This window comes from Enhydra lutris, unplaced genomic scaffold, assembly GCF_002288905.1.
Source record: "Enhydra lutris kenyoni isolate GAN:26980312 unplaced genomic scaffold, ASM228890v2 scaffoldscaffold25, whole genome shotgun sequence".
Lineage (NCBI taxonomy): Eukaryota > Metazoa > Chordata > Mammalia > Carnivora > Mustelidae > Enhydra > Enhydra lutris.
The window spans coordinates 21721698-21747669 of NW_019154109.1; the positions used below are offsets into that span (position 1 = coordinate 21721698).

Below are 25972 nucleotides of genomic sequence, written 5' to 3' on the forward strand. Positions count from 1 at the left end.
AGGGGGAGATGAGGAGAGAGGGGAGGAGATGGAGGCTGTCTTCTTTCTTTCTTTCATTTACACATTTAAGCTTTCTTAAAATTTAGCAAATAGGAATCAGATTGATCTGGAACCTTCTTCTTATGCAAGGTGAGCAAGCTAAGGAGGCTGTACACACCCTCTCCTGAAAGAAGAGGAATACTGGAAAAATTCCTTGTCTTACTAAAACTCTATTTTCCTAAGGAATTAAGTTATCCAGCTTGCTGTTCTTAATGTGTACACTTCTATATATAAATAAGGGAGAAAATTTATCCCCTAAACATAAAACTAATAAGGTAAAGGTTAATTGTAGTTCATTTCTCCCTGGGCCTATAATTTCTATAGAATATAGCCTCTGTTCAGCCCGCACACACCCAGCATTCCTGATAGTGAATCAGCTGTGAGCTGAAGGCAACATCGCCCTGAGTTCCCTCTCCAATAACGGAGACCGCAGTCGTCCTAACTTTGAGGTTCAGGACTTTCCAAGTAATTAGAGTAGCTCATGTTCTGGTAGGTAGTGAGAAGCACAACAAGTTACACAGAGATAGGTAAGTACTGTGTGAAGAAATCAGGAGTGCCTACAACTCTTTGATTATTCTCTGACTTTAAAATTCCCATCACAGTGCAATAAAAAAAAAAATCAACACACTGCACCAGAAAAAGGGTACAGCTCAAATTTTAGCAAGTTCTATACAATCAGGTTTCTTCCTTTTATCACACTTCCAAAATGATACTCAAACAATAGATCCCCCAATTATCTAAAAGTTACTTTCCATTAAAGCACATTATTTGTTTCTGTCCTATGCTTTCAAAATAATGCCACTAACAAGGACTAGATCTACATGCATATGTTTGCTGAAAAGACAAAGAGTAAAAGAAATACAAAGATGTAAGGCACTTAAAGACTGACTGGTTCAAAACCTCATTTTATAGTAAAGAAAACAGAGTCTTGGGGAGGTTAAAGATGTGCTTCCTGCCACAGATTCAGCGCCAGAACCCAACCAGAAGCCAAGCCTCCTGACATTTAATTCAGGTGGTCTTTCCACCCTATCACCCTGCTTGTCCTGGCAGGTAGCTGTAACAGCTCCTGGAGAAGCCTGTCTTCGCCTGGGATTTGACTCGTCTCATAGGCAGTGAAAGCCTTTTCTCAAAGGATTACCATTACTTACCACTTTATCCCAGGCTAATCTTCCCATAGGACCCTCCTTGAACATGGGAGCCAGCGCATCCTTAAGACATCTGTCCAGTCACTGCTTCAAAAATACCTTCCCTCTCTTTTCTGTCTTTCTGTCCCAAGTTCCAGTTCCTATCCCTCATCCTAGTCTGACCCTTACCTTCTTTCGAACTTATGCAATCAAAAGTCTTAACTCTTCTCTGCTACCTATTTATACTGTGATTGTAATTTCTCCCACACTAGATGCCAAGCCTTCCAACCGGCCAAGCCTATGCTTGATATTACTCCTCAACTCCACAAGTCCCATAGCGCACTGATACACAGGTGAGTGGAAACAGCATTCCCACATCTCCCTTCTTGTGTTCACAAAGATACTGGAGTAACCTATAATCACTCTTGCACATGAACCTGTATGCCAATGAGCAACCGATTCAAAGCTAGTATCCTTTAATATTACATCCAGTAATAGTATCCTCTGGAGTGTTTTCCCTTAAGTAATACTAAGATTTAGCAGGTCAAGATTCTGGCTGAAACACCATGGAAAATACAAGTTACAGAGATGTAAGAAAGGACAAAATACTACCCTCTTAGTTGGGCCTAGAACTCAGCTCTGTCTGCCACCATCCCAACAAACGGACTACACGTGATCCCAGAAGCAAGCATGAATTTTGCCCTGTAAGAACTAACCAAAACGAAAGCATGGGAAACAGAGCACTTACTTGGACACAAATTCAGAGAAACTACTCCACAATCACAGCTTACATGCCTAACCCTGCTTAGCCACCGCATAAATGCACCTTTCTAGTAATATGAAGCCAGAAAGAGAAACTTCATGTGAATTAGCAGTCTACTTTCCGGCATTTCAACCATTTTCGGGTTTACTGGAAGAGGGAGAAAACCGAACTCTGTCACCTCCCACTGCACTTTCTTTTCTATGTCCTCTCTACCTCTCCATCTTTCCTTGGGACAGAGGGACTAAAAGCAGATCTGTCCTGTTTGCCACGGTAAAGTGGGGCATGTCCAAGCAGGAGGTCCGCATTCTCAAAAGAGGTTAGAAAATACCACCATATGATTATATTACATTATCATCATTAGGGCTTGACAGGTCATACAATTCTAGATCTAAAGTCTTGCTACTTGGGGATGATACCAGCTTACCATGAAAGGCAATGGTGGTGAACTCTTAACGCAAGCTCCAAAACTCCTTGATGCCCATCTGGGGCCAGGGAAGAGGGGGCGTACACAGGGGGAGCAGCTAGCTACACACCTACCTAGCCACAACTTCCTGGTCACGTGCAAATCCGAACACACTATTCTTTGTGCCTAAGACACAGCACTCAATGTATCAGACAGAGTAAAATTAAAACCCTCCAATGACGGTAACCAAAAATAGTATCCTTAAAATCATAAACAGAGGTAAAAATGTGTTATTTCACCACAGCAAGTTGCTTCCCTATAAGCTTTATTAGCTATTTTGCCAAACAGTGTAAATTGTGCCAGAATATTAGGAAGTAAATCTGAAAACTGAAATCCATTGGGAGGGTGGGAGAAGAAACACATAGATCGAATTTCTTTCAATAAATCCTCAACCTCAAAAAGAAAAAAGAAAATCCCTGCGTGCATCAGGATGGTACATCAACAACGAGCATGCTGTCTACAAAGGCAAGTAAAGAACAAATGGATGGAAGAGGACGTGTCCTGAATTATTCTACAGTGTCTGCTGCTCTGTGCCCAAGCAGCGTGGTGTGTAGAAATCAGGCCACAGTAGCGTGATATCTCTTCTCACAGTAAGGACATCTTGCCACACCCTCTGGAGTAGAGGACTGCGTTTGGCATGGATGTGACTCTGGGTTTGGTGACCTAACTCAAGGGGAATGAGCAGGCAGGGTACCAGTGATTCGAAAGATGTTTGCTGCAACACTTGCCGAACACTTACTACTTGCCAGACTCTGTGCTGAGTGCTTGACGCATAAATCTTAGTTCTCAAGGGAGCTCTAGAAAGGTTATGTTAGTCCCCCAGTGTTGAGATGGAGAAACAGATACTTATCAAGATGACCTCCCCCGGGGTGACACAGCTGGGGTAGGGCTATGAACTCAAGCTTCGGAGCTCACTGGGACCACCAGCCCCTGAGCAGTGTCCCACTCCACGTCGTGGGCAACTGGTCCCTCGGAACACACTTGGGGATCGTCCCGGCTCTGCTGCTCTCCTTGCAGTTGTCCCTGGGGGTGACCACGTATAACGCCTGCTGCTGTGCAGCCAGACCTATAGGAAGGACGAGAAGCTCCCCTCCACTTGTAGACTAAAAGGCTAGTGCCCCTCTGTTACTGAAGAAGTAAAGAAGAGATGTGCCTCAAGGGAGGTCAGACCTAATCAGATTGGGCCACACGGCTGACTGCGGGAACCTTTCTCGCGGAGGCTTATCACAACTTTAATATTTTTGTTCGACAAGTCTCTTTTTAAAGACAGCCATGAAATAGCCCCCTCCCTTTCAACATAATGAAACACTGAATAAGTGGACACACATGGAGTACTGATTACATTTACAAAGTCATGCATACTGCAATAAACGCTGACGAACATAGTATCGAGCTCCGGCTGAAAGCACTACAACTCTGCAGGTGGTTACTAGTTCCTCGGGGTGTCTCAGCCTCAGCACTACCGACATTTGGGGCTGGAGCCGCATTGCTAGCCCCTACCCACCAAACACCCATAGCTGGGACAATCACCAATGTCTCTAGACGTTGCCAGATGCTCTCTGCAGAGCAAAACGCCCCCAAGTTGAGAACTACTCACTTAGCTGAAGAAGAAACATACTGTACAAATTCATTTTATTTTTTTTCATTTTTAGAGAGGGAGGAGGGGGCAGGGAGAGAAGAAGAGAGAGACTCTTTTTTTTTTTTTTTTTTTAAGAATTTATTTATTTAGTTGACAGAGAGATCACAAGTAGTCAGAGAGGCAGGCAGAGAGAGAGAGGAGGAAGCAGGCTCTCCGCAGAGCAGAGCCCGATGTGGGACTCGATCCCAGGACTCTGAGATCATGACCTGAGTCAAAGGCAGAGGCTTAACCCACTGAGCCACCCAGGTGCCCCAAGAGAGAGACTCTTAAGCAGGGGCTTGACCTCAGGACCCTGAGATCATGACCTGAGTTGAAATCAAGAGTCAGATGCTTAACCAACTGAGCTGCCCAGGCTCCCCTGTAAATATTTTTTTAATCACTAAATTAACTAAGAAATTGTAGTAGTAGGTACAAGACAGTTTGATCAAAGACCCCAAAACTGCCTGTCTGTGCGGGGTCAACAATCCCCCCACACACACAGGGGTCATAATCTCTATCAGCCAGCTGACGGGACCACACAAATGTATGAAGAAACAGAAGGAACCACAGAGACGATGTGATTCAAAATCCTCAGTGTCCAGAAAAGGAAACCAAGGCTTGGACAGAGCAAGTGGATTGTCGCTAACCACACAAATGCCACCGGTAATAAATTTAAACTAATACACATTCATACAGGCCTTGCAACTTCCCTAGCAACTCTGGTTCCTTACCTCCAAAATCAGGGGACTGGACAGATAATCGAAGTAAGAGGAAGAATGAGGCCACAGTCTGTGGGTCAAAATCCCTGAGGATGATCAGACCCTCAATGGTCTCACGTCTTTCTCCCTGCTTTGATCTCTCCTACACAACACTCTCCAGTAGGGCTACACTTCTCTATGTGCCATCTCTGTGTCAGGACAGAGAGACGAGAAAAGAGAATTCTTGGCTTTAAGGACCTTCCCTCCTCTGGGGAAGACAGATGGACAAACACATGGTAGTCAGTCAAGGGAACACAGGAGGGTCGTCAGACCAGAATGGGGTTGGGAGGGTAGAGTGTCAACAACAAGAACAACAAATCTTCCTACTGGAAGTAACTCCTAAGCTAAATCCTGCTGAGAGAGTAAAAAGGAGCCAGGCTGGGGGCGGCAAGAGAGAGGGAGAGGAGGTAATGGGCATTCCCAGACTAGTCCCCTATGTCCTATTTCTCTAGAAAACCATGAACCCAACAGATCTGAAGGCCTAGGGGCAAACGAACCGGCAAGGAGCTACTGTCAAAGCAGGTGTTGACAGTATAAGGTAAAAGGGGACATTGCAGCAAGGATGGGTGACCAAGAGCTTTCATCTACTGTGTTGAGGTGCTTACACTTGACCTTGAGGACTCCCGCAGTCACTGAAGCATTTTTTTGAGCAGTAAAGCTATCTGGTCAGATGTGCTCTCCTTCTTGTACGTACATTTTAAACTTTTTAAAAAAAAACAAACTTCAACAACTAGCAATAAAAATGATTTTACATCCCATTTCATTTCAGTCAGATCTTCCCCCCGCCCCTCCTTGACTCCCCCTCCCTTTCCCTCCTCACTGCCCCATAACAAAACAGACAAAAGTTGCCCAAAATAATATCTATGCTTACAACCTAGGAGGTACTCCAAATTTTTAAAAATCTATTTTATTTCATTATTTTAAAAGTACTGGTCAAGACACTGTAAAGTGATTTCATCACAAGTCAAGATAAAGAGTTTGAAATACATTGCTCTAAGCCAAGGTTTCTTAGCACTCTTCACATTTTGTGTAGGTTAATTCTTCACGGTATGGTAGCATCCTCAGTGTGACAAACAACACTGTCTCCAGACATTGCCAAATGTCCCTTGGGGGGCAAAACTGCCTCTGGGCTGAGAACCACTGCTCGAGGCAATAGAGGGTAGAGGCATGACTGGGGGATGGGCCAGGGAGCCCTAAATTAGACTGAGTTGACAAAGGTAGGAAAGCAGACACATATTCACAGCAGAAATACATATTAAGAATAAGGGTCTGTCTAAAGTAGTTCCTAGGTCAGATTTTTCAGGGGAACCTCAAGTCCAAGCAAAAGTATCTGGATGAAAGTATTGGGAGAGCAGAGATGAGGAGATCCCCTCTCCAGGCTTGAACCCAAGGAACTGGCACTGGGTTTTACATGAAGCTTAAGCAAAATTTCCAATTCATCAAGACAGCTCAGGCAAGAAAAGAGGGTCTAATAAGAACACTATGAAGTCACAAGGAGCATCAGCATACATTCCGTGGCTAACAAGACGCAAGCTCATCATCTGGCTTTCTACTCTAAGGGCACTTGCTTACCAGTTAGGTTTTCTGAGAACCTTCCCCACAATAATGGGAACGTAGTCACTAATAGCACTCTCTTGAAGCTACTGATTCACCCTCATTTGACAAGGTAGTTAATTTCCCAAGCAACACAATGAATTAAACAAACAAACAAACAAGCAAACAAAAAAAAACAAAAAATAGCACTACCAAGGACTACCTTGGCTTTCTGCAAAAAACTAGTAACTACCTGGTCACTGATGTTAACATGAAATTTATCCATTAGCTATAAAAGAACCCCTGTTGTTTTTCCAGGCCCCTTCCCCCACCACACAGCCGGCTGTCCCTCCCTCCCTGGCAGAGGACAAGGGGCAGGTCACTAAGCCACAACAAACAAGCTACCCAGCAGGAGTGCCTGAGGAGTGCAGACGCGAAATAAAATGAACAACTCTAAGCAAGATCAAGGAAAAGTGGTGGCTGGCTACCATGGGAAGGCTAAAGAAGGTCTCCCTCAAACATTTAGGCATAAATAATGCCATCAAGACTGAGGCTGGACTAATTGTTTATCCGTGGCCAAAGACTGAGGAGCTACTTACATTCACCTTTGTTGGCAAACAGTCTGTCAGTTGCACTTTTCGTACTAGCAGACCAGAACCTACTAAAAACAAATTAATAGCCATCAGATTCAAAGTTTTGAAGCTCCCCAAAAGAGGCCAAGGGATTTTATGTCTTAATTTTTTAAAAAGATTTATGTATTTATTTTGGAGAGCGAGCTCGAGCAGGAGGGGCAGGGGAAGAGGGAGAGAGAATCTCAAACAGATCCCACACCCAGCTCAGAGCCGGACACCCGGTTCAATCTCAGGACCCTGAGATCAGATCTGAGCCCGAACCAAGAGTCGGACACTTAACTGACTGTACCACCCAGGCGCTCCAAAGCCAGGGGATTTTCAGAAACAGGAGGAATGACAGAAAGAAGGATTGAGAGAGTTACCCTGAAAGCCAAGGGCTAGACCAAGATTTCTGAACTCTGGGACAACAGATGTTTTGGGCTGGACAACTGTTTGTTTGGGAGGCCTGTCCTGTGCATTGCAAGATGCTTTACAGCATCCCTGGTCTCTCTCCACTTAGATGCATCTCCCTTCAAGTTGTGACAACCAAAAATGTCTCCTAAGGGGACAAAAATCACCTCCCCCCACCAAACTGAGAATCACTAGGTAGGCGAGACCCAGCTCATATTAATGATATAAATGTTAACGGGAAGGTCACTGGCAAAAGGAGTATTTCTTTTCTTTCTTTTTTTTTTTTTTAAGATTTTATTTGTTTGAGAGAAAGCAAGCAAGGGAAGGAGCAGAGGGAGAGGGACAAGCAGACTCTGTGTTAAGTGTGGAGCCCGACCTGAGGCTTGACCTCAGGACCCTGAGACCATGACCTGAGCTGAAACCAAGTCAGACGCTTAACTGACTGAGCCACCCAGTCACCCCCCAAAAGTAGAATTTCTAAGTCAAATGCCAAAGTCCCAAAGAGAACCCACCTCAGTAGGAAGAAATTCTGTGGCCACTTTCCCCTTCGTATAAACATATCTAAAACAGATATAAAACATAACTTTAGTATAACTTGAGTGCTCTCCTCTGCCTCTGGCCAATCTGATGCTTATGTCTCTTGCGTGGTAGGTGACACCAGAGCCTAATGACACTAAAATAAGGCAAAATATTTTCCAACATTATCTCCGATTATTAATGTTCTAAGAATCTCTAATCAGGTCAGGCTATATCCCATTTCTCAGTCTGTAAACAAACATTCCTCTGGGCCCTCTATCTGGCCAGCATGCTTTCCTTGTTAATCTGCTAAATCAAATTGCCTCTATAAACTGTATCATACCACTTTCTGCAAACAGATGCAACTAAAGTGTCTTTTGAATGGAAATTTTCCACACTTTCTACCTTAACTAAGGGCCTTAACCCAGAACCTTCTGTGCTTCCTGTTCCAGAAACCACTGCCAAGCAAATCCTTGACTCTACACTTCGTACCCTTTGGACTTAATACACCAAGGAAAGCTCATTCATTTGCCTTACAACTAAAATTAAACCTTGTCAAGCTTCTTCGTTAACTGCCTCGATTTCCATTATAGCATGAGGCTAGACAAAATATGCCCCTCTAACCACTTCTTTTCCAAAGCAAACTAATGATAATCCAAACTAAAAGCCCTTGTAACACTGTAAAAAACAAACAACAAACAAAAAAACCAAAAACACACACACAACAAAGCTACTTACTATTATAGGATCATTAATTGGTAGATGACCTGGTATAACCATCTTCTTTTCCAATTTCTCCAAGAAAGACACTGTATCTCATCATGTCCACTTAAAATTAAGTTAGTACAGAAACATATCTTTTGGATTTTTCTTCTCCATCTTGAAAGTCTGTTTGCCCTTCTATTTCTTTAGTGTATTTACTTATGGGCAAGAAGGAATTTCCTAACCTTATTCTTTGCACTTGCACACATAAGAGTTCTCTGCCTGACATGGGTCCATTATTTGGGGCATTTTTACAGACTCGACTATATCCTCTCAAAATTCATTTGCTGAAGCCCTTATCCCCAATGTGACTGTTACCTGGAGGTAAAAAGGTAACTTGGGTTCAACAAGGTCATAAGGGCGGAGACTTAATCTGACAGACCGGCTATTCCTGTAGGGGGAAGAAACACCAGGACTCACGGCTCTCTCTCTTTGCACACAGAGGACAGGCCATATGAGGACACAGTGAGATGTCTGTCTGCCAGCCAGGAAGAGGGATCTCACCAAAAACCAACTCTGACAACACCCACTACAACCTATTCCACGGAGCAGCGAAGGTGAGCTTTCCCAAACAGAAATAGTGTGGTTTCTAATCACATTTAGAATAAATTCCAAATTCATAAAGCCTTACCTCAGGCCTACTGCTTCTCTGACCCCAAATCGTAGTTGCAATAATTTCCTACTGTGTTAGGTTAAAACGCCGTAACGAAGTGTACGCTTAAGGCGATCACACTGCTAGCTGAGCCAAAGAGCAGGTCTATGACACCCGACAGTCAACCACTCCCTTAAAGTTAGCAGAGAAAATGCAGATGTTCGTGAGGAAAACTCGCCTCACATTCAACTCCTCAACTATGTCACTCACTAGTAAAAATCCATTCCAGAAAGAAGCAACCATGCACAGCAGATACTTTTTTTTTTTTTTTTTTTTTTTTTTTTTTTTTTTTATTTTTTAAAGATTTTATTTATTTATTTGAGAGAGAGACAGTGAGAGAGAGCATGAGCAAGGAGAAGGTCAGAGGGAGAAGCAGACTCCCCATGGAGCTGGGAGCCTGATGCGGGACTCGATCCCAGGACTCCGGGATCATGACCTGAGCCGAAGGCAGTCGTCCAACCAACTGAGCCACCCAGGCGTCCCCACAGCAGATACTTTAAGATGTGGGCCTCTGGGTGTGTAAGTAAGTACCATAACTCAGCACCAGCACCATCTTACGTACTTAACAACCTCCTCTGAGATTACAAATGCTTGTGTCCACTTTAACATGCGATGTCTATGAGGTTTACTCCAGAAAACCTTCAACTTGCTCGGGAGCTTGTTGAATTACTCACGATAGTCACTAGCTGTAGGATTCTAGAACAAATACTAAAAGTAAACGCACCCAACACAACATGCAAAGGAGCTGCTAGTTACACTACCTCTTTCTGAGAAATTCACAAAGTGCAGCCACATCCCCCTGAGAGGTCGGCTCACATCGAGCCATGCAGAGCCTCCAACCTGCTTTACACACACCTCTCCTCTCCCTTCCTTCCGCTCCCCAGTCTTGCCACAGCGAGCTGGACTGCTGGTGGTGTGCGGCCAGAAGGCAGCACCGACAGGTAGGCTGACACCCCACACAGTGGCCTGGCGTGAACACTATGCCCTCCAGAAATATCCTATATTGGATGGTGATGAACAGACCCCATCAAATCCTCTTATGAGCTCCGGGTGTGAAACAAAGAGAAAGAATCCAAGATAAATGAAAGATTCAAATACCAGCCATGAAACAGTCTAAATCGTGAGAAAGCAGAAGCCAGTGAGTCGTAGTCCAAACAGAATACCGCTGTGTCTCCATGTTGACAAAGCACTAGAGGGGCAAGGAACAAGGTGTTTATTGGCTAAAGGGTTGCCATAATCACATTCCTTGAGCTACATTACATCCTATTCAACACATCCCAATTCTCTGCCTTCTGAAATGGTTTCCTGTTCCTCATCTCTCCTTGGGGCTTTTCTGTAAATCTGCATTAACACCAGCATGCTCTGCTTCCTACAACACGATCCTCCTTCACATCCCCCCCAGACCTATTCTGTCTTCCCCAACTCCATAAACCACACACCATCCATCCAGCTGCTCAAGCCAAATACCTGGGAGGGTTAAAAAAAAGAAAAAACTGGAGGTGCCTGGGGGGCTCAGTCGTTAAGCGTCTGCCTTCAGCTTGGGTCATGATCCCAGCGTCCTGGGATAGAGCCCCACATCAGGTTCCCTGCTCCGTGGGAAGCCTGCTTCTCTCTCTTCCCCTTCCCCTGCTTGTGTTCCCTCTCTCAGTCTCTCTTTCTCTGTCAAATAAATAAATAAAATCTTAAAAAAAAAAAAACTTATTATGGATATTTTCAAACACTGACAAAATGAAGAGAACGGGACCTATTACCCAGCCCCAGGGAGTGTCAACAACTTATCAAGTATGCTTTACCTACTCCGCACCCTATCCCAGAGCAAAGAAGTTAACCCCTGATTTTTTTCTTTTTCCCTTCAGCCCTCACAACCAACTTACAGGAAAGTCTGTTATTTCTAAAACTTATCCCGAACCCATCACTTTCTCATTTTCACTGATATCACCTTAATGTAAGTCACCATCATTTCTCAACTACACTATCAGAACAGCCTCCTTACTGGTCTCCCTGCTTCCGCTTCTGCCCCCGAGTTCAATTCCAAAAAGCAGCCAAGAGGAACTTTAAAAATGAGAAATCAGCTATGTGTGGTTTCCTACTGCATTCAGAATAAACTCCAAATTCACAAAGCCTTACATCAGGCCTGCCTCCTTCTCTGACCCCATCTTGTAACCTCTCAGTCCTGCCAAGCCACACTGGCCTTCTTTATGTCCTCTGAACTCCAAGCTCCGTCCTGCCATAGGGCCTCTGCATGGATTGTTGCCCTCGCGTGCAATGCCCTTTGCCAGACTGTCACCTCGCTGGCTCCCTGCTGTCTTTCGGACCTCAGCTCCAGTGTCGCATCCTCTGAAAGGCTTCCGCCCAAGCTACGGTGGTCACTTGATCACTTGCTACCACATCACCATTTGAATTCGCCATATAACTTTGATTACCACCATTTGCTACTTTTACCTCTCTTTTTGAAAAAACTTCTCTCTCCTAAGTATAAGCTGCGGGGAACAGGGATGATAAGACCTTTCCAATACATACATTCATTCTTCTTTTTTCGTAAGAAATCCTGATTTCATTCAGTTATCAACTCCTCTCCTGTGCAGTGATGGGCCTCAGGAGAAACGGGACCCTTTATTGCTCCAGGCCCAGGGAATGGCAAGACAGATGAAAAGTCGGATATCCCTTGCCAGTGACTACTTCAGAAATGAGTGTCTGGCCTTATTCCGGCCAAGAGATATAGGTAAGGTTCATGAGAGGCTTCTGAAAAAGTTGTTCCCTGCTCCTGTAAGAATCACGGAAATCCTAGTCTTTTTCTCCCTCTGGTCATGAATGAAGAAACATGGTGGCATACCCCATCTATTGAAGAACAGTCTTTGGGATGAAGTCCACACTGCTGTTTATACAGAGGAGACAGAAGGAAAGAACTTATGTCCTTGATGACATAGTTGAATCTTCTAATCAACCAGCCTATGAGTCCATACTACCCTGCCTTCCTTCTATATAAGCTAATGAATGTCCCTGTGATTTAAGTCAGTTTAGGCTAGATTTTCTATTACCCAGAGGTAAAAATACATATAGGGACTTCATGTACCTTCTCATGCCTATACGTGCAACACCAAGAAAAATGCCTAGAATATAGTGGGCACTTACCAAAGACATGTTGAATGAGTAAGTGGAGAAGTCTAAAATAATAACTACTAAAGGAGAAAGAATCCTAAAGCAGTTATTCCCCATTTAGCCTCCTTAACTATAAAGTCAATAAATCTTTAAGAAAGGGATCTACTTCAGTACTAGTAAGTAAACACAAAGATGTTCTTGATGAAGGTTTTAAAGTGTCAACACTGGAATATGTCACCATCATTACAAATGGAAAATGCCACTTTCAACAAGCACGCATACATTTATGAAGACTTACAGGTTCTTGGGGTTCCGTCTCTTCCCATGCTCCCCAACCATCATCTTCCCAGTTTGATTTACCTATTATTAAAAAAGATGAAAATTGCTTACATGAAGTACAGAGCTTGAAATATTTTACTAAATATTTCCTCTAAACATAATAGAACCAACACCTGATATATAAATACTATGTAAATATATATGTCCTTAAAGATTTTGTGATCTAATGTAGCAAACACATTAACTGTAGTACACGGGGAGTACTGTAACAACTACCATAAAAGGGAGGAGTGAGAGACATAACAAAATACAGGGAGGAGTCACCTTAAACTAAGGCTTTAAAAAGCACCAAGGAACTTTTCAAATATACTTGAAAAAAAGGTCAACATGAACAAAGGCAGAAAGCGGTAACTCACATAGAGGAGTAATCAAGCAACAACACGTACTCGGCATTTCTATGTGTCTAACTGCTTTATAGACATTAATTCACTTAAGCATGACAAGAATTCTCTATCATCCCTTTACTACAGTGAGAAAACCAGGTTATTTAATTTATAAAGCCTGACCAAGATCACAGAGGATTAAGTGGCAGAGTGGGGTTGAAATCAGGGCTTCCAGAGTTCCAAAGCCCACGCTCACAAGTATTCTGCTATACTTTCTCCGCCTATGGTTTATGAAGAGGAATAAAAATTAGAAAACATGGGGCTTACAGTTAAGGCCAAAACAAGTTTATTATGTATTATTTTAAAATAGAAGCATTCCCTTGATATCAAAATTTAGAAGTTTTTTCATAATTTGGAAAATTACAGCTTGTTCTTTGGCAATCTAATTCACTTAGGCAATTTCTTTATTCTGCTAATTTCTCCAATACACCAAAAACAACTGCCTTATTGTGGGCTGATGGCAACTAAGCCATCCCATCTAGAGCTTTAAAAAATGCTGTTTTTCTTTTTTTGTTGTTGTTTGTTTTTTATTGTATTTTGTTAGTCACCATATAATACATTTTTAGTTTTTGATGTAGTGTTCCAAGATTCATTGTTTATGCACCACACCCAGTGTTCCATGCAATACGTGCCCTCCTTAATACCTACCACCAACCAGGCTGACCCAACCCTCCCACCCCCATCCCCTTCAAAACCCTCAGTTAGTTTCTCAGAGTCCACAGTCTCTCATGGTTTGTCTCCCCCTACCATTCCTGTTCGAGAAAGCAAAGTACCTCAAAAAGCTTATCACTCTTGGGGCGCCTGGGTGGCTCAGTGGGTTAAGCCTCTGCCTTCGGCTCAGGTCAGGGTCCCAGGGTCCTGGGATCCAGCCCCGCATCCGGTTCTCTGCTCAGCAGGGAGCCTGCTTCCCTTCCTCTCTCTCTGCCTGCCTCTCTGCCTACTTTTGATCTCTGTCTTTCAAAAAAAAAAAAAAAACCTTTTAAAAAAAAAAAAAAAGCAGTAGATGCTTATCACTCTAGGGGCGCCTGGGTGGCTCAGTGGATTAAAGCCTCTGCCTTCGGCTCAGGTCATGATCTCAGGGTCCTGGGATCGAGCCCCACATCGGGCTCTCTGCTCAGCAGGGAGCCTGCTTCCTCCTCTATCTCTGCCTGCCTCTCTGCCTACTTGTGATCTCTCTCTGTCAAATAAATAAAATCTTTAAAAAAAATAAATAAATAAAAAGCTTATCACTCTAAAATCCGTGATTCAATTTTAATATTGCTATAAAAAGAATGTATTGAAATACCACCACCTCGGAAAGACCACATAGAATTGCAAACCCTTCGTGGGGCCAGCGAATGATTCACTCCTTCATTCATTCATTCAACAAACACAGTATCTTTAGTGTGTTGGCCACTGTGCTAAGTGCTGGAGAGACAAAAGAAAATAAACCTTCAAAAAGCTTAGTTGGCGCACATAACCTTCACTGAATGCTGTACAATACTATAAAAAATGCATTATTTCTCTTCTATATTGGAATAAAAAGTACCTGACTCAATTCACAAATGACTCATACAATCAAACACAAGACAGTAGCAATTTGGATTTCCTGCCCCTGCAGAGACCCAGGATCTCTTAATGCCGTAATTCAAAACATCCAGGAAGAGAAGTCCTTGAAAAATACTTTATATAAGATATTTGTGTTCATGAAGGTTTTTTTCCATTTCTCAAGGCCCCTGACTGAGAAATTTCTATTAACAAGAGAGAAAAGGGGACTCAATCACACATCTTCTCCTATCACGGGAATACGTTTTCTAAAGAAGTCATGGTACAAACAGAGTTGAAAGGAAGGTGAAACAGAACTATTACTCAGGAATGTTAAAGATGTGTTTGAAGGTTGGCCTGGAATCCTAAGTCTATTTATAATACTGTAAGAAAATGCATTCTAGATCCTATTCAATTTAAAAATGGAAAACATTAATTCTATTTCACGGATTTTGAGAGAGAAAGCAAGAGAGCACAGGAGGAGAGGGAAAGGGAGAAGCGGACTTGCCGTTGAGCAGAAAGCCCAATGCAGGGCTTGATCCCAGACCTTGGGACCATGATCTGAACCAAAGGCAGACACTTAACCAAGTGAGCCACCCAGGCATTCCAACCTTTTTTTTTTAAAGGAAACATTTGCAAACTGGACACTACCCTTATATCTATTCCTAGTCTGTGCTGGTAATATAAATTTTGCAGCCTCCTTAGGTCTGTTGAAAATCTTCTGATACGATTTTGCAGGTTGCTATTTGACAGTTACTGTCGGCTGCTAAAAAGCGTTGGAATCTTAGCACTATACCAAGGTTATTTCTTATGCTTTCAAACTATGCAGCAGGCCAAGCACATTATTGAAAAAAAAAAAAAAAAAGAGGATGGTGTATATTAAAAAAATAGTTGATAAATGTCTAATCAAGCTGCCATTCAAGTAAACAATTTTATTCAGGCAGACATTCCCTCTGATAACTTTTCTATGAAGTGTGGCTTCTTCAGTTGATTCCATTATCAGTGTTTTTTAATTGATCCTTAATCAGGGTTGTGGATAACAAAAGCAATGTATTTAATATATATTAAAAAACTGTCCTTCAGATGCTGGCGAGGATGCGGAGAAAGGGGAACCCTCCTACACTGTTGGTGGGAATGCAGGCTGGTGCAGCCACTCTGGAAAACAGCATGGAGGTTCCTCAAAATGTTGAAAATAGAGCTACCCTATGACCCAGCAATTGCACTGCTGGGTATTTACCCTAAAGATACAAACGTAGTGATCCAAAGGGGCACGTGCACCCGAATGTTTATAGCAGCAATGTCTACAATAGCCAAACTATGGAAAGAACCTAGATGTCCATCAACAGACGAATGGATAAAGAAGATGTGGTATATATACACAATGGAATACTATGCAGCCATCAAAAGAAATGAAATCTTGCCTTTTGCGACGACATGGATGGAACTAGAGGGTATCATGCTTAGCGAAATAAGTCAATCGGAGAAAGACAACTATCATATGATCTCCCTGATATGAGGGAGAGGAGATGCAACATGGGGGGTTAAGGGGGTAGGAGAAGAGTAAATGAAACAAGATGGGATTGGGAGGGAGACAAACCATAAGTGACTCTTAATCTCACAAAACAAACTGAGGGTTAATGGGGGGGGTGTGGGGGGGTGGGATTATGGACATTGGGGAGGGTATGTGCTATGGTGAGTGCTGTGAAGTGTGTAAACCTGGCGATTCACAGACCTGTACCCCTGGGGATAAAAAGATATTATATGTTTATGAAAAATAAAATTAAAAAAATAAAATAAAATAAAATGCATCCAAAATCAAAAAAAAAAAAAAAAAACAACTGTCCTTATTTAACATCAATATGAACTGTCACTTTAAGACCTTAAGATTTATAAATTCTACATACTCATGACAAAATAACATTTTTTATTATCACTTACTATAAAGAAAAGCTGAAAATAGTTCACCATGATTGTCTTAGAATAACTAGATTAAAATTACCCTGGCCCATTAGAATTTTCTTTTTTAACTTTTTGTAATTTATAACAAAATCACGCATAGGAGATTTTGAATTTTAATACCAAGCTGTGGTATAAGTCAGTTTAGCAAAGTGTATTATAGAATAAGTGCACCAGAATATACAAATACACTGTTTGGGGTGGTTAGGGTCCAGTGTGAAAATTCCAAGCACTCCACAAAGCTCTAAATCATAAAGCCAATGGCACTTATCCAGTTTGCTTACTGAGCTAAGCAGCACTCATCTCAGTTAAAGCCCAGACTAAATGATAAGGTAATTTTAAGTGTTTCCCCCCACTTATTAAATAAGTAAGTACCAAGCACCTAAACTGAAAAGCAAATCTTTTAACTGTCATCAGCTTCCTATGTCTTTCATTTTGCTGAAGTCCAATTCAACAAAATTGATCAGAAAATTAAAAGAATGAGACTCACACTCACTGCCTTAATAAAACCAGTTACAGTCTCTTCTGCAGTTTCCTCTTTCTAGGTAGCCTTAAAAACTCCGCAAGAAGTGCAAATAACGAATTAGGGATGACTGACGTTTCAGGGTGGGCTTCAATCTGCACATCTGAAGCAAACTGTCCACGGATCACTCTCAACACACTAACTTCAAAGATAAACTTTAATGCCAATCTCATCTGATCCTAAATATCCTTTTTTCCTTTGCCTGCCACCACCCTTCTATTCTTTCTCTCCGGTTAGACTCTTCACTCACTGTAGGCACTTAGCAGCACTATCCAATAAAAATATAATGCAAGCCACACATTCAATTTTATTTTTTTTAAGGATTTTATTTATTTGACAGAGAAAGACACAGGGAGAGAGGGAACACAAGCAGGGGGAGTGGAAGAGGCAGAAACAAGCCTCCCGGCAAGCAGGGAGCCCAACATGGGGCTCGATCCCAGGACCCTGGGACCATGACCTGAGCCGAAGACAGATGCTTAATGACTGAGCCACCCAGGCGCCCCCACACATTCAATTTTAAATTTATTAGTAGCCACATTTTTTGTTTGTTTGTTTGTTTGGTGGGGAGCAAAGCAAAATTTATTGAGCAATGGTACAAAGCTCCCCAAAGGGGGAAGGGACCCAAGAGGGTTTCCCTAGTAGCCACATTTTTTTTCAAGATTTTACTTATTTATTTGTCAAAGAGAGATCACAAGGAGGCAGAGAGGCAGGCAGAGAGAGAGAGGGAGAAACAGGCTCCCTGCTGAGCAGAGAACCCGATGTGGGGCTGGATCCCAGGACCCCGAGATCATGACCTGAGCCAAAGACAGAGGCATGCCCATTGAGCCACCCAGGTGCCCCCTAGTAGCCACATTTTAAAAGAAGAAAAAAACAAGCAAAATTTTAAAAATAGATGTTACTTAGTATAATACAGCCAAGATATCATTTCAATATGCAGTCAATGTTAAATTATTCATGAGATATTTTACTTTTTACCACATACTAAGTCTTCAAAATCTGATGTATATTTTACACTTAAAGCACATCTGTTTGATCTAGCCATATTTCAAGTGCTCAAAAGTCTATGTGGCTAATGGCTACATATGAGACAACACAGGTCTAAAATAACTCTTGGGTCTCTGGTGTCAGGTTGCTGGGGTTGGATACCCAGTTTTACCCCTAAAGAGTTATATGACCTCAGGCAATTTATTTAATCTCTTACTGTCTCAGTTTCCTCTTTAGCAAAATGGAGTTAATAACTGTACTTCATACCGTTGTTAGAGTTACTATATCCGAAGCACCAGGAAGAGTGCTTAGCATATAGACATTCTTAACACTGTTAAAATTATCATTCTCCATCCAGTGGGATTTTTTTCCTGGGATGCAGGGGTGGCTCAATGTTCACAAATCAATTAACATGATTCACACCAGTAAGAGAAAGGGTAAAAATCATATGATCATTTCAACAGATGTAGAAAAAGCATTTGACAAAGTACAACATCCATTCATGATAAAAACCCTTCACAAAGTAAGTTTAGAGGGAACATACCTCAACATAATAAAGGCCATATATGGAAAACCCACAGTGACTAACGGGGGAAAACTGAGAGCTTTTCCCCTAAGAGGAGGAACAAGAAAAGGATGTCCATTCTCACCACCTCTATTCACTACAGTACCAGAAGTCCTAGCTACAGCAATTAGACAGAATAAAGAAAGAAAAGGCATCCGAATTGGTTAAGGAAGAAGTAAAACTCTATTTGCAATTGACATGGTACCAGTTATAAAAAACCTAAAGATTCCACTAAAAAACTACAACTGATAAATTAATTCAGTAAAGTCACAGTACACAAAAACAACATACAGAAACCTATGGCATCTCTATACACTAATAATGAAGCAGCCAAAACAGCAATTAAGAAGACAATCCTATCCATAACTGCACCAAAAATAAGATACCCAGGGATAAACTTAACCAAGGAGATGAAAGACATGTACTCTAAAAACTATAAAACACTGATGAAAGAAATTAAAGACAACACAAATGGAAAGATATTCTACGTTCTTGAATTAGAACAAATATTGTTAAAATGTCCATACTAGACACAGCGATCTACACACTCAATCCCTATCAAGATAACAACAGCATTTTTCATAGAACCAGAATAATCCTAAAATTTGTATGGAACCACAAAAGACCCCGAATAGCTCCCCTCCTCTTGAGGGGAGAAAAAAAAAAAACAAAAAACAAAACCAAAAAAACCCCAATAACGTGAGGTACCACAATTCCAGATTTCAAGATATACTACAAAGCTGTAGTAATCAAAAGAGTATGATACTGTCACAAAAATACACACATAGATCAAGAGAACAGAATGGAGAACCCAGAAATAAATCCATGATTATTATATGGTCAATTACTCTTCAACAAAGAAGGAAGAATATGCAATGGGAGACAGTGTCTTCAACAAATGGTGCTGGGAAAAGGGGACACCTACATGAAAAGGATGAAACCGGACCACTTTCTCCCACCACACACAAAAATAAACTCAAAATGGGATAAAAGAGCTAAATGTAAGACCTGAAACCATAAAAATCCTACAAGAGAACACAGGCAGTAATTTCTGACATCGGCCAAAGCAATATTTTTCTAGACTATGTCTTCTGAGGCAAGGAAAACAAAAGCAAAAATAAACTGTTGGGACTACATCAAAGTAAAAAGCTTCTGCACAGCAAAGGAAACAGTCAACAAAACTAAAAGACAACCTACTGAATAGGAGAGGATGTTTGCAAATAACATATCTAATAATGGGTTAGTATCCAAACTATATAAAGAATTTATACAACTCAACACAAAACAAAGAATCCAATTAAAAATGGACAGAAGACATGAACACACATTTCTCCAAAGAAGATATACAGATGGCCAACAGACACATAAAAGGATGCTCAACATCACTCATGAGGGAAATGCAAATCAAAACCCAATGAGATATCACCTCACACCTGTCCAAATAACTAAAATCAAAAACACAACAACAAGGATTGGTGAGAATGTGGAGAAAAGGAACCCCTGTGCACAACTGGTGGAAATACAGAAAGGTATTTCCACTGTGGAAAACCGTAGGGCAATTCCTCAAACAATTAAAAACAGAATTACCATATGAATGGATATTCATGGCTCCATGGATTACCAAGGATGAATGGATAAAGAACAGGTGGTAGACATAAAGAGTGGAAGATCAGCCATAAAAAAATCTTACCATTTACGACAACAGGGATGGATCCAAAGGGTTTAAGGTTAAAGGAAATAAGTCAGGGAAAGACAAACACCACGATTTCAACTATATGTGGAATTTAAGAAACAAAATAAGCAAAGGGGAAAAAAAAAAAGAGACAAACTAAGAAACAGACTCTTAAGTATAGAGAACAAACTCATGATTACCAGTGGGGAGGTGGGTAGGGGGATGGGTAAAATAGGAGATGGGGATTAAGGAGTGCATTTGTGATGCGCACTGGGTGATGTATGGAATTGCTGAATCAGTCACTATATGGTACACCTGAAGCTAATATAACACTGTACGTTATTAATACTAGAATTAAAATTTAAAAAATAAAATAAACTTACCTATAAAGAAACTTCTAAAAAATGGGAAATATTGCCATTGGAGAAGTCTAAAAATAGATTATGAGACTGCTTTCCTAGTCTTGCTACTTTCATGCTATGATTCATGTGCCGGATATGGCTCCTAAAGCAGTTACTTTACAACAATATTACATCAGAACAGCATCCGGATATAAGCTAAGTATTTCAAAGCTCATTTTTTTTTTTTAAGATTTTACTTATTTATTTGAGAGCGAGTGAGCGCACGCAGGAGTGAGGGGAAGAGCAGAGGAAAAGGGAGCAGCAGACTCCCTGCTCAAAGGGAGCCCAATGCAGGGCTCAATCCCAGGACCCTGAGATCATGACTTGAGCCAAAGTCGAAGACAGATGTTTAACCCACTAAGTCACCCAGGCATCCCTTAAAGGCTCATGTTTTAACTGGGGGTTCCCACCCCATTTCCTGTACAACCTAAACTAAAAAAATGGCACTTCTAAGTACATGAGACATTTCTGCTTAGTTTTGAATCTTTTACTTTGGCGGTGTGGGGGTGGGTGTGTGCAAACCTTTATTGAACGGTGAACTTCCTTTAAAATCAATTTTCATACCCTTAGCCAATTTCCTTTTAAATTCACAGAAACTGAAGGACTACGTTGAAGATTCTGAGTCTTTGCAGAAGTTTGCCAGCTTAAAATATTTCATTAGTCTACTCATTTGATGAGTGTTCATTCAAGTTTCATACCACATCTTGAGCCATACTTGTTCTTTACATTAAAAAAATTCATAAGCTTATCTCTAACCAATGTATATGACTTGAAAAGAAATAAAAACAGGCAAGATGAATAAATAATAGTAACAAAAAGCAACTACTTCCTCACTGATTAGTCATTTGACTTTTCAACCCTGAACTTTATACCTGTCACTGAAGATGACTATTGTGAACTACATAGAGAAACTGATAACATAAGCACCAACTGTTGTTCTTACCCTGATTAAGTTCAACGTTTTGCCTGAATGTACAAAACTACTGACTTGAACTTCAACATGTAAAATGTAACTACACCTCCTTCTGGAAAGAATTTTTTCCCCTGAAGAGATCAGATTACACTAGTATAAAAAAAAAAACTATTCATTCTCTCATTTGTTAAATGATATAATCATTGAAACATAGAGAAAACACATTTTAATGCAATCATCAAAAATTACAGTTGTCTTTTTTAGGGGTATTTCCAGTGAGTGAATTATTCCAACAAAAGCTCAAATAAGAAATTCAACTTCTGTTTTCCATAGTTCTTTTTAATTCCCAAAATATCTTATTTCGATCTGCTTCTGAACAGCCTGTCCCCATAAACTGAGTGTGTTTCTCAAATAAGAAGAACCTGAAGCTAGAAAGGAAATTGAATCCTGAAGTGGGCAATTAATTTGGCAATATTTGCTTCTTCCAATATGACTATGTCAAGATCAAAAACTAAATGAGAAACTGAAATTATTAAGTGTTAGGAAAAGGATAATTTAATTTAATCTCCATGGTCTAATAAAAGATCTTATTAGCACAGAAGCACATCCATTTCCATTCTTCTGAGACAAGAAAAAAAACAGAAAATGTACTTGTTTCTGTAAGGAGAAAGAACCTCTAGAACTTACGACTTGAAAATAATTAAAAAACTTCAACAAATCTTACCTGGCTCTCCTTGGCCAGGCAAAGAGCCCATCACGTACTAACCCAAAGTAAAAAATAACTAAACAGAGAAGCTGCTTCTTAATTTCTTATGCCTCAGAATTATTAATCTATTTCTAGGGAAGTGGGAAAATAAATTTCATATTAGCATTTTCTTTTCAGCACATAAAATTATGTAACTATCTAAAATGAGGCCATCCCATTTTGGGAAGCAACCACCATCACTAAATCATACTAGATCTTAAAGGCCCTTTTAGTTCTATTTTTTAAAAAATTTTATTTATTTATTTGACAGAGAGAGAGAGAGAGAGAACACAAGCAGGCAGAGTGGCAGGCAGAGGAAGAGAGAGAAGCAGGCTCCTCACCGAGCAAGGAGCCTGATGCAGGCAGACGGGACAGGATTTCAGACCCAGCTGGGATCATGACCTGAACCGAAGGCAGCTGCTTAACCGACTGAGCCACTCAGGCGTCCCAAGGGCCCTTTTAGTTCTGGAATTCTAATGACCCCTGTTGTCAAATAAGTGACCTGTCCTATCACATAACAAAGTATGCCCTAATAGACAATTCACAAAATGACAGAACTGCAAATATCTTTAAGCAGAAATACGATATCCCCCAGCTCTAAAAAGTTTATAAAAATAAACACGCTCCCTTTGGCCAAAAACCTAAGAAATCTTTAGACCCACCCTAACAAAAGCAACAAAACAAAACAATCCATATAAACAATGAAATTTAATTGCCTGATTCCATGCTCTATTTTGTTTCTTTTAAAGGACTAAAGGCAATAATACATTATATTAGAAAAAAACTGCATCCTTTATAATTGTTCCTACAATGCCATGTTACTCATTTGTATCCAAAGCAGCAGAAAGAGATGAGCATTGCTAACAGGGTAAGGGTACACCATTATGATATATGGGTGAAGGTATGTAAACAATGCTAGCTATTTTGGTACTTTCTGCATATTCTAAAGAAGCCAACTCAACACTATTATTTAACCCATTCTAATATTCAACTAGTCTCTGTGAGAAAACTTTCTTCACATTTATATTCTTCGAATACCAGCTTAACTTTGCTATTACCTGCTGTTTTTTAAAAAAAAATACAGATAAAGCCTGACAATAATCTTACTATCACATGAGAATCATTATTCACTTATCAGTTAAGCAAAAGTCAAGGGAACTGATAACACAGAATGACAACATACGTAAATGGGCATTTCTGTTTAACATGGATAGGAATGAACCTGACGAATTTTTAGAGTATCTGGCAACTGAAACCAGCATTTAAAATGTGAATTTCTATTATTCGGCAATTCCAATCCTGGAAATGTACATATAGAAATACCAATATCCTGGGCGCCTGGGTGGCTCAGTCGGTTAAGCATCTGCCTTCAGCTCAGGTTGTGATCTTAGAGTCCCAGGATCGAGTCCCACATCAGGCTCCCTACTCAGTGGGGAGTCTGCTTGTTCTCTCTCTCTCTCAAAAAATGAAATATCTTAAAAAAAAAAAACAACCAATATCCTACATAAAGACATGCCGAAGGATGCTTATCGGAGCATTTTCTTATAGCAAAAATTTTGGATACAATCTAAGTGTTCGTTGATAGGGAAATAGTTAAATATAGCCTGGTAGCGTCTTCATTGGGACACTGTACAGCCTTTAGAAAAAATGCTACAGAGTTGCATATACAAACTGGGAAAGGCGTTGAAGTTATATAATTAAGTATATATATACACACACACACACACAGTTCCAGAATACATATTTTTTTAAGAATGAGATAATAAAAATTAAAAAATAAATGCCCAAGCAACAGGTCTGTGTGTTGACTAAGCAGAAAGTCTCAGAGGATTCTCACCACAGCAGCACAACAGAACTTTCTTTGATGATGGAAGTGTTCTGTATCTGTGTATCCAGGAAGGTACCCACTAGGCATATGTAGTCAATGAGCACTTGAAAAGTAGCTAGTATGACTAAGGAACTGAATTTTTATTTTTATTTTCTATTAAACACAAATTAAAATTACCACATATGACTAGTGGCTACCATACTAAACAGCATGACGCTGAAGTTTTAACACCTAGAAGGTAGGATATGACTAGCCAGAAGGCGGTTTCATGTCTGATTTAAAAAAAAAAAAAAAAAAAGGCAGCAATGTGATAATGAGTAACTATGTCTCTCTTGACCTTCTCTTCTGGGCAATTTATATGTGAGACGTAGGTTCACACGGTACAAAGAAACATGAACTATGTTCAAAAGACTGTTTCTGGTCTTCTTTTCAAAGGAGAAATATGGGCACGGCACACACTTTAGGATTCAAGGATTCATTGAATCAAAGGATTCAATGATTCCTTTGCATGAGGAAGGTTCATTTAGGGTCTCTATAGTTCCAAGTTGTATTATCATAGCAGTCATCAAAAAATACTTGCTGTCTTATAATTCCAGGATTGTCACTTTAAGTAAAATCAAATAACGCCTAAGGAATACCAATCTGAGATTACCCCCCTCTTCTGGAATACTGCAATGGCCCCCCACACTGGTCATTCTGCTTCCACATTCTCCCACCGCTCCCTTCCATTCTTTCTTTGCTGACATAAAAATGTCTCCAAAATATTAACTGGTTATCCTATTTCTCAGCTCAAATTCCGTTTTCATAGATTGCCACTGCTAACTCTAGCAAGTTTCAAGCTCCATCACCATTGTTACTGCCTGAGTTCTCTTTACTTCTGAAGGTCCGCATCTGACTTCTATAAACATCTCCCAAACAGTCACCTACCTCCAGCTTTGAACTACCCAACCTATTCTTTTCACAGCCACCAAATCCATCTGTCCACAACTCAAATCTTGAAATGCTACGCTTTTGTTTAAAACCATCCATGGCTGGGCGCCTGGGTGGCTCAGTCGTTAAGCGTCTGCCTTCAGCTCAGGTCATGATCCCAGGGTCCTGGAATCAAGCCCCACATCGGGTTCCCTGCTCAGCAAGAAGCCCGCTTCTCCCTCTCCCAGTCTCGCTGCTTGTGTTCCCACTCTCGCCGTCTCTCTGTCAAATAAATAAATAAAATCTTTTTAAAAAATAAAAAATAAACATCAATGGTTACCCTCTGCCAAATTAAAAAAAAAATTTTTTTTTAAACCATCAATGGCTACCCTCTGCGGATAGCAGAGGTTCCTAGGAAACTGCAAACAGGTTACAGGTTGAACCAAGATATTAATCCTCTCATCTTTTAAGACAGCCAGGTAGGGCCTGGGGCTACTGCAAAGCAGGTCACTGCCCATCATGAGTAGCTTTATCTATTTTGTATGACCAATCTCTCCATTACCGTATTAACTGACATAATTTTTTTTAAATATACAGATTTTTTTTGATATGTTATTTATTTATTTGACAGACACAAGCAGGCAGAGAAGCAGGCAGAGAGAGAGGGAGAAGCAGGCTCCCTGCTGAGAAAAGAACCCAATGCAGGGCTCGATCCCAGGAACCTGAGATCATGACCTGAGCCAAAGGCAGATGCTTAACCCACTGAGCCACCCGGGTGCCCCTAACTGACATAATTTTTATTATGTTAAAAACATAACCTAAAATTTACCATCTTAACCATTTTTAAGTGTATAGTTCAGTAATGCAAAGTATATTCACAC

General features: G+C 40.8%; 1 protein-coding gene across 2 annotated transcripts in view; it reads right to left on the reverse strand.

Annotated features, from left to right (window-relative positions):
• The window catches only part of LOC111151041 (RAB3 GTPase activating non-catalytic protein subunit 2), a 93039-nt gene that overhangs the window by 59709 nt on the left and 7358 nt on the right, over positions 1 to 25972 (reverse strand). For both annotated transcript variants that reach the window (XM_022508759.1, XM_022508760.1), the window contains exon 2: positions 12648 to 12709. In XM_022508759.1, the coding sequence (XP_022364467.1) occupies positions 12648 to 12709 (62 nt within the window). The remainder of the gene's footprint in view (positions 1 to 12647; positions 12710 to 25972) is intronic.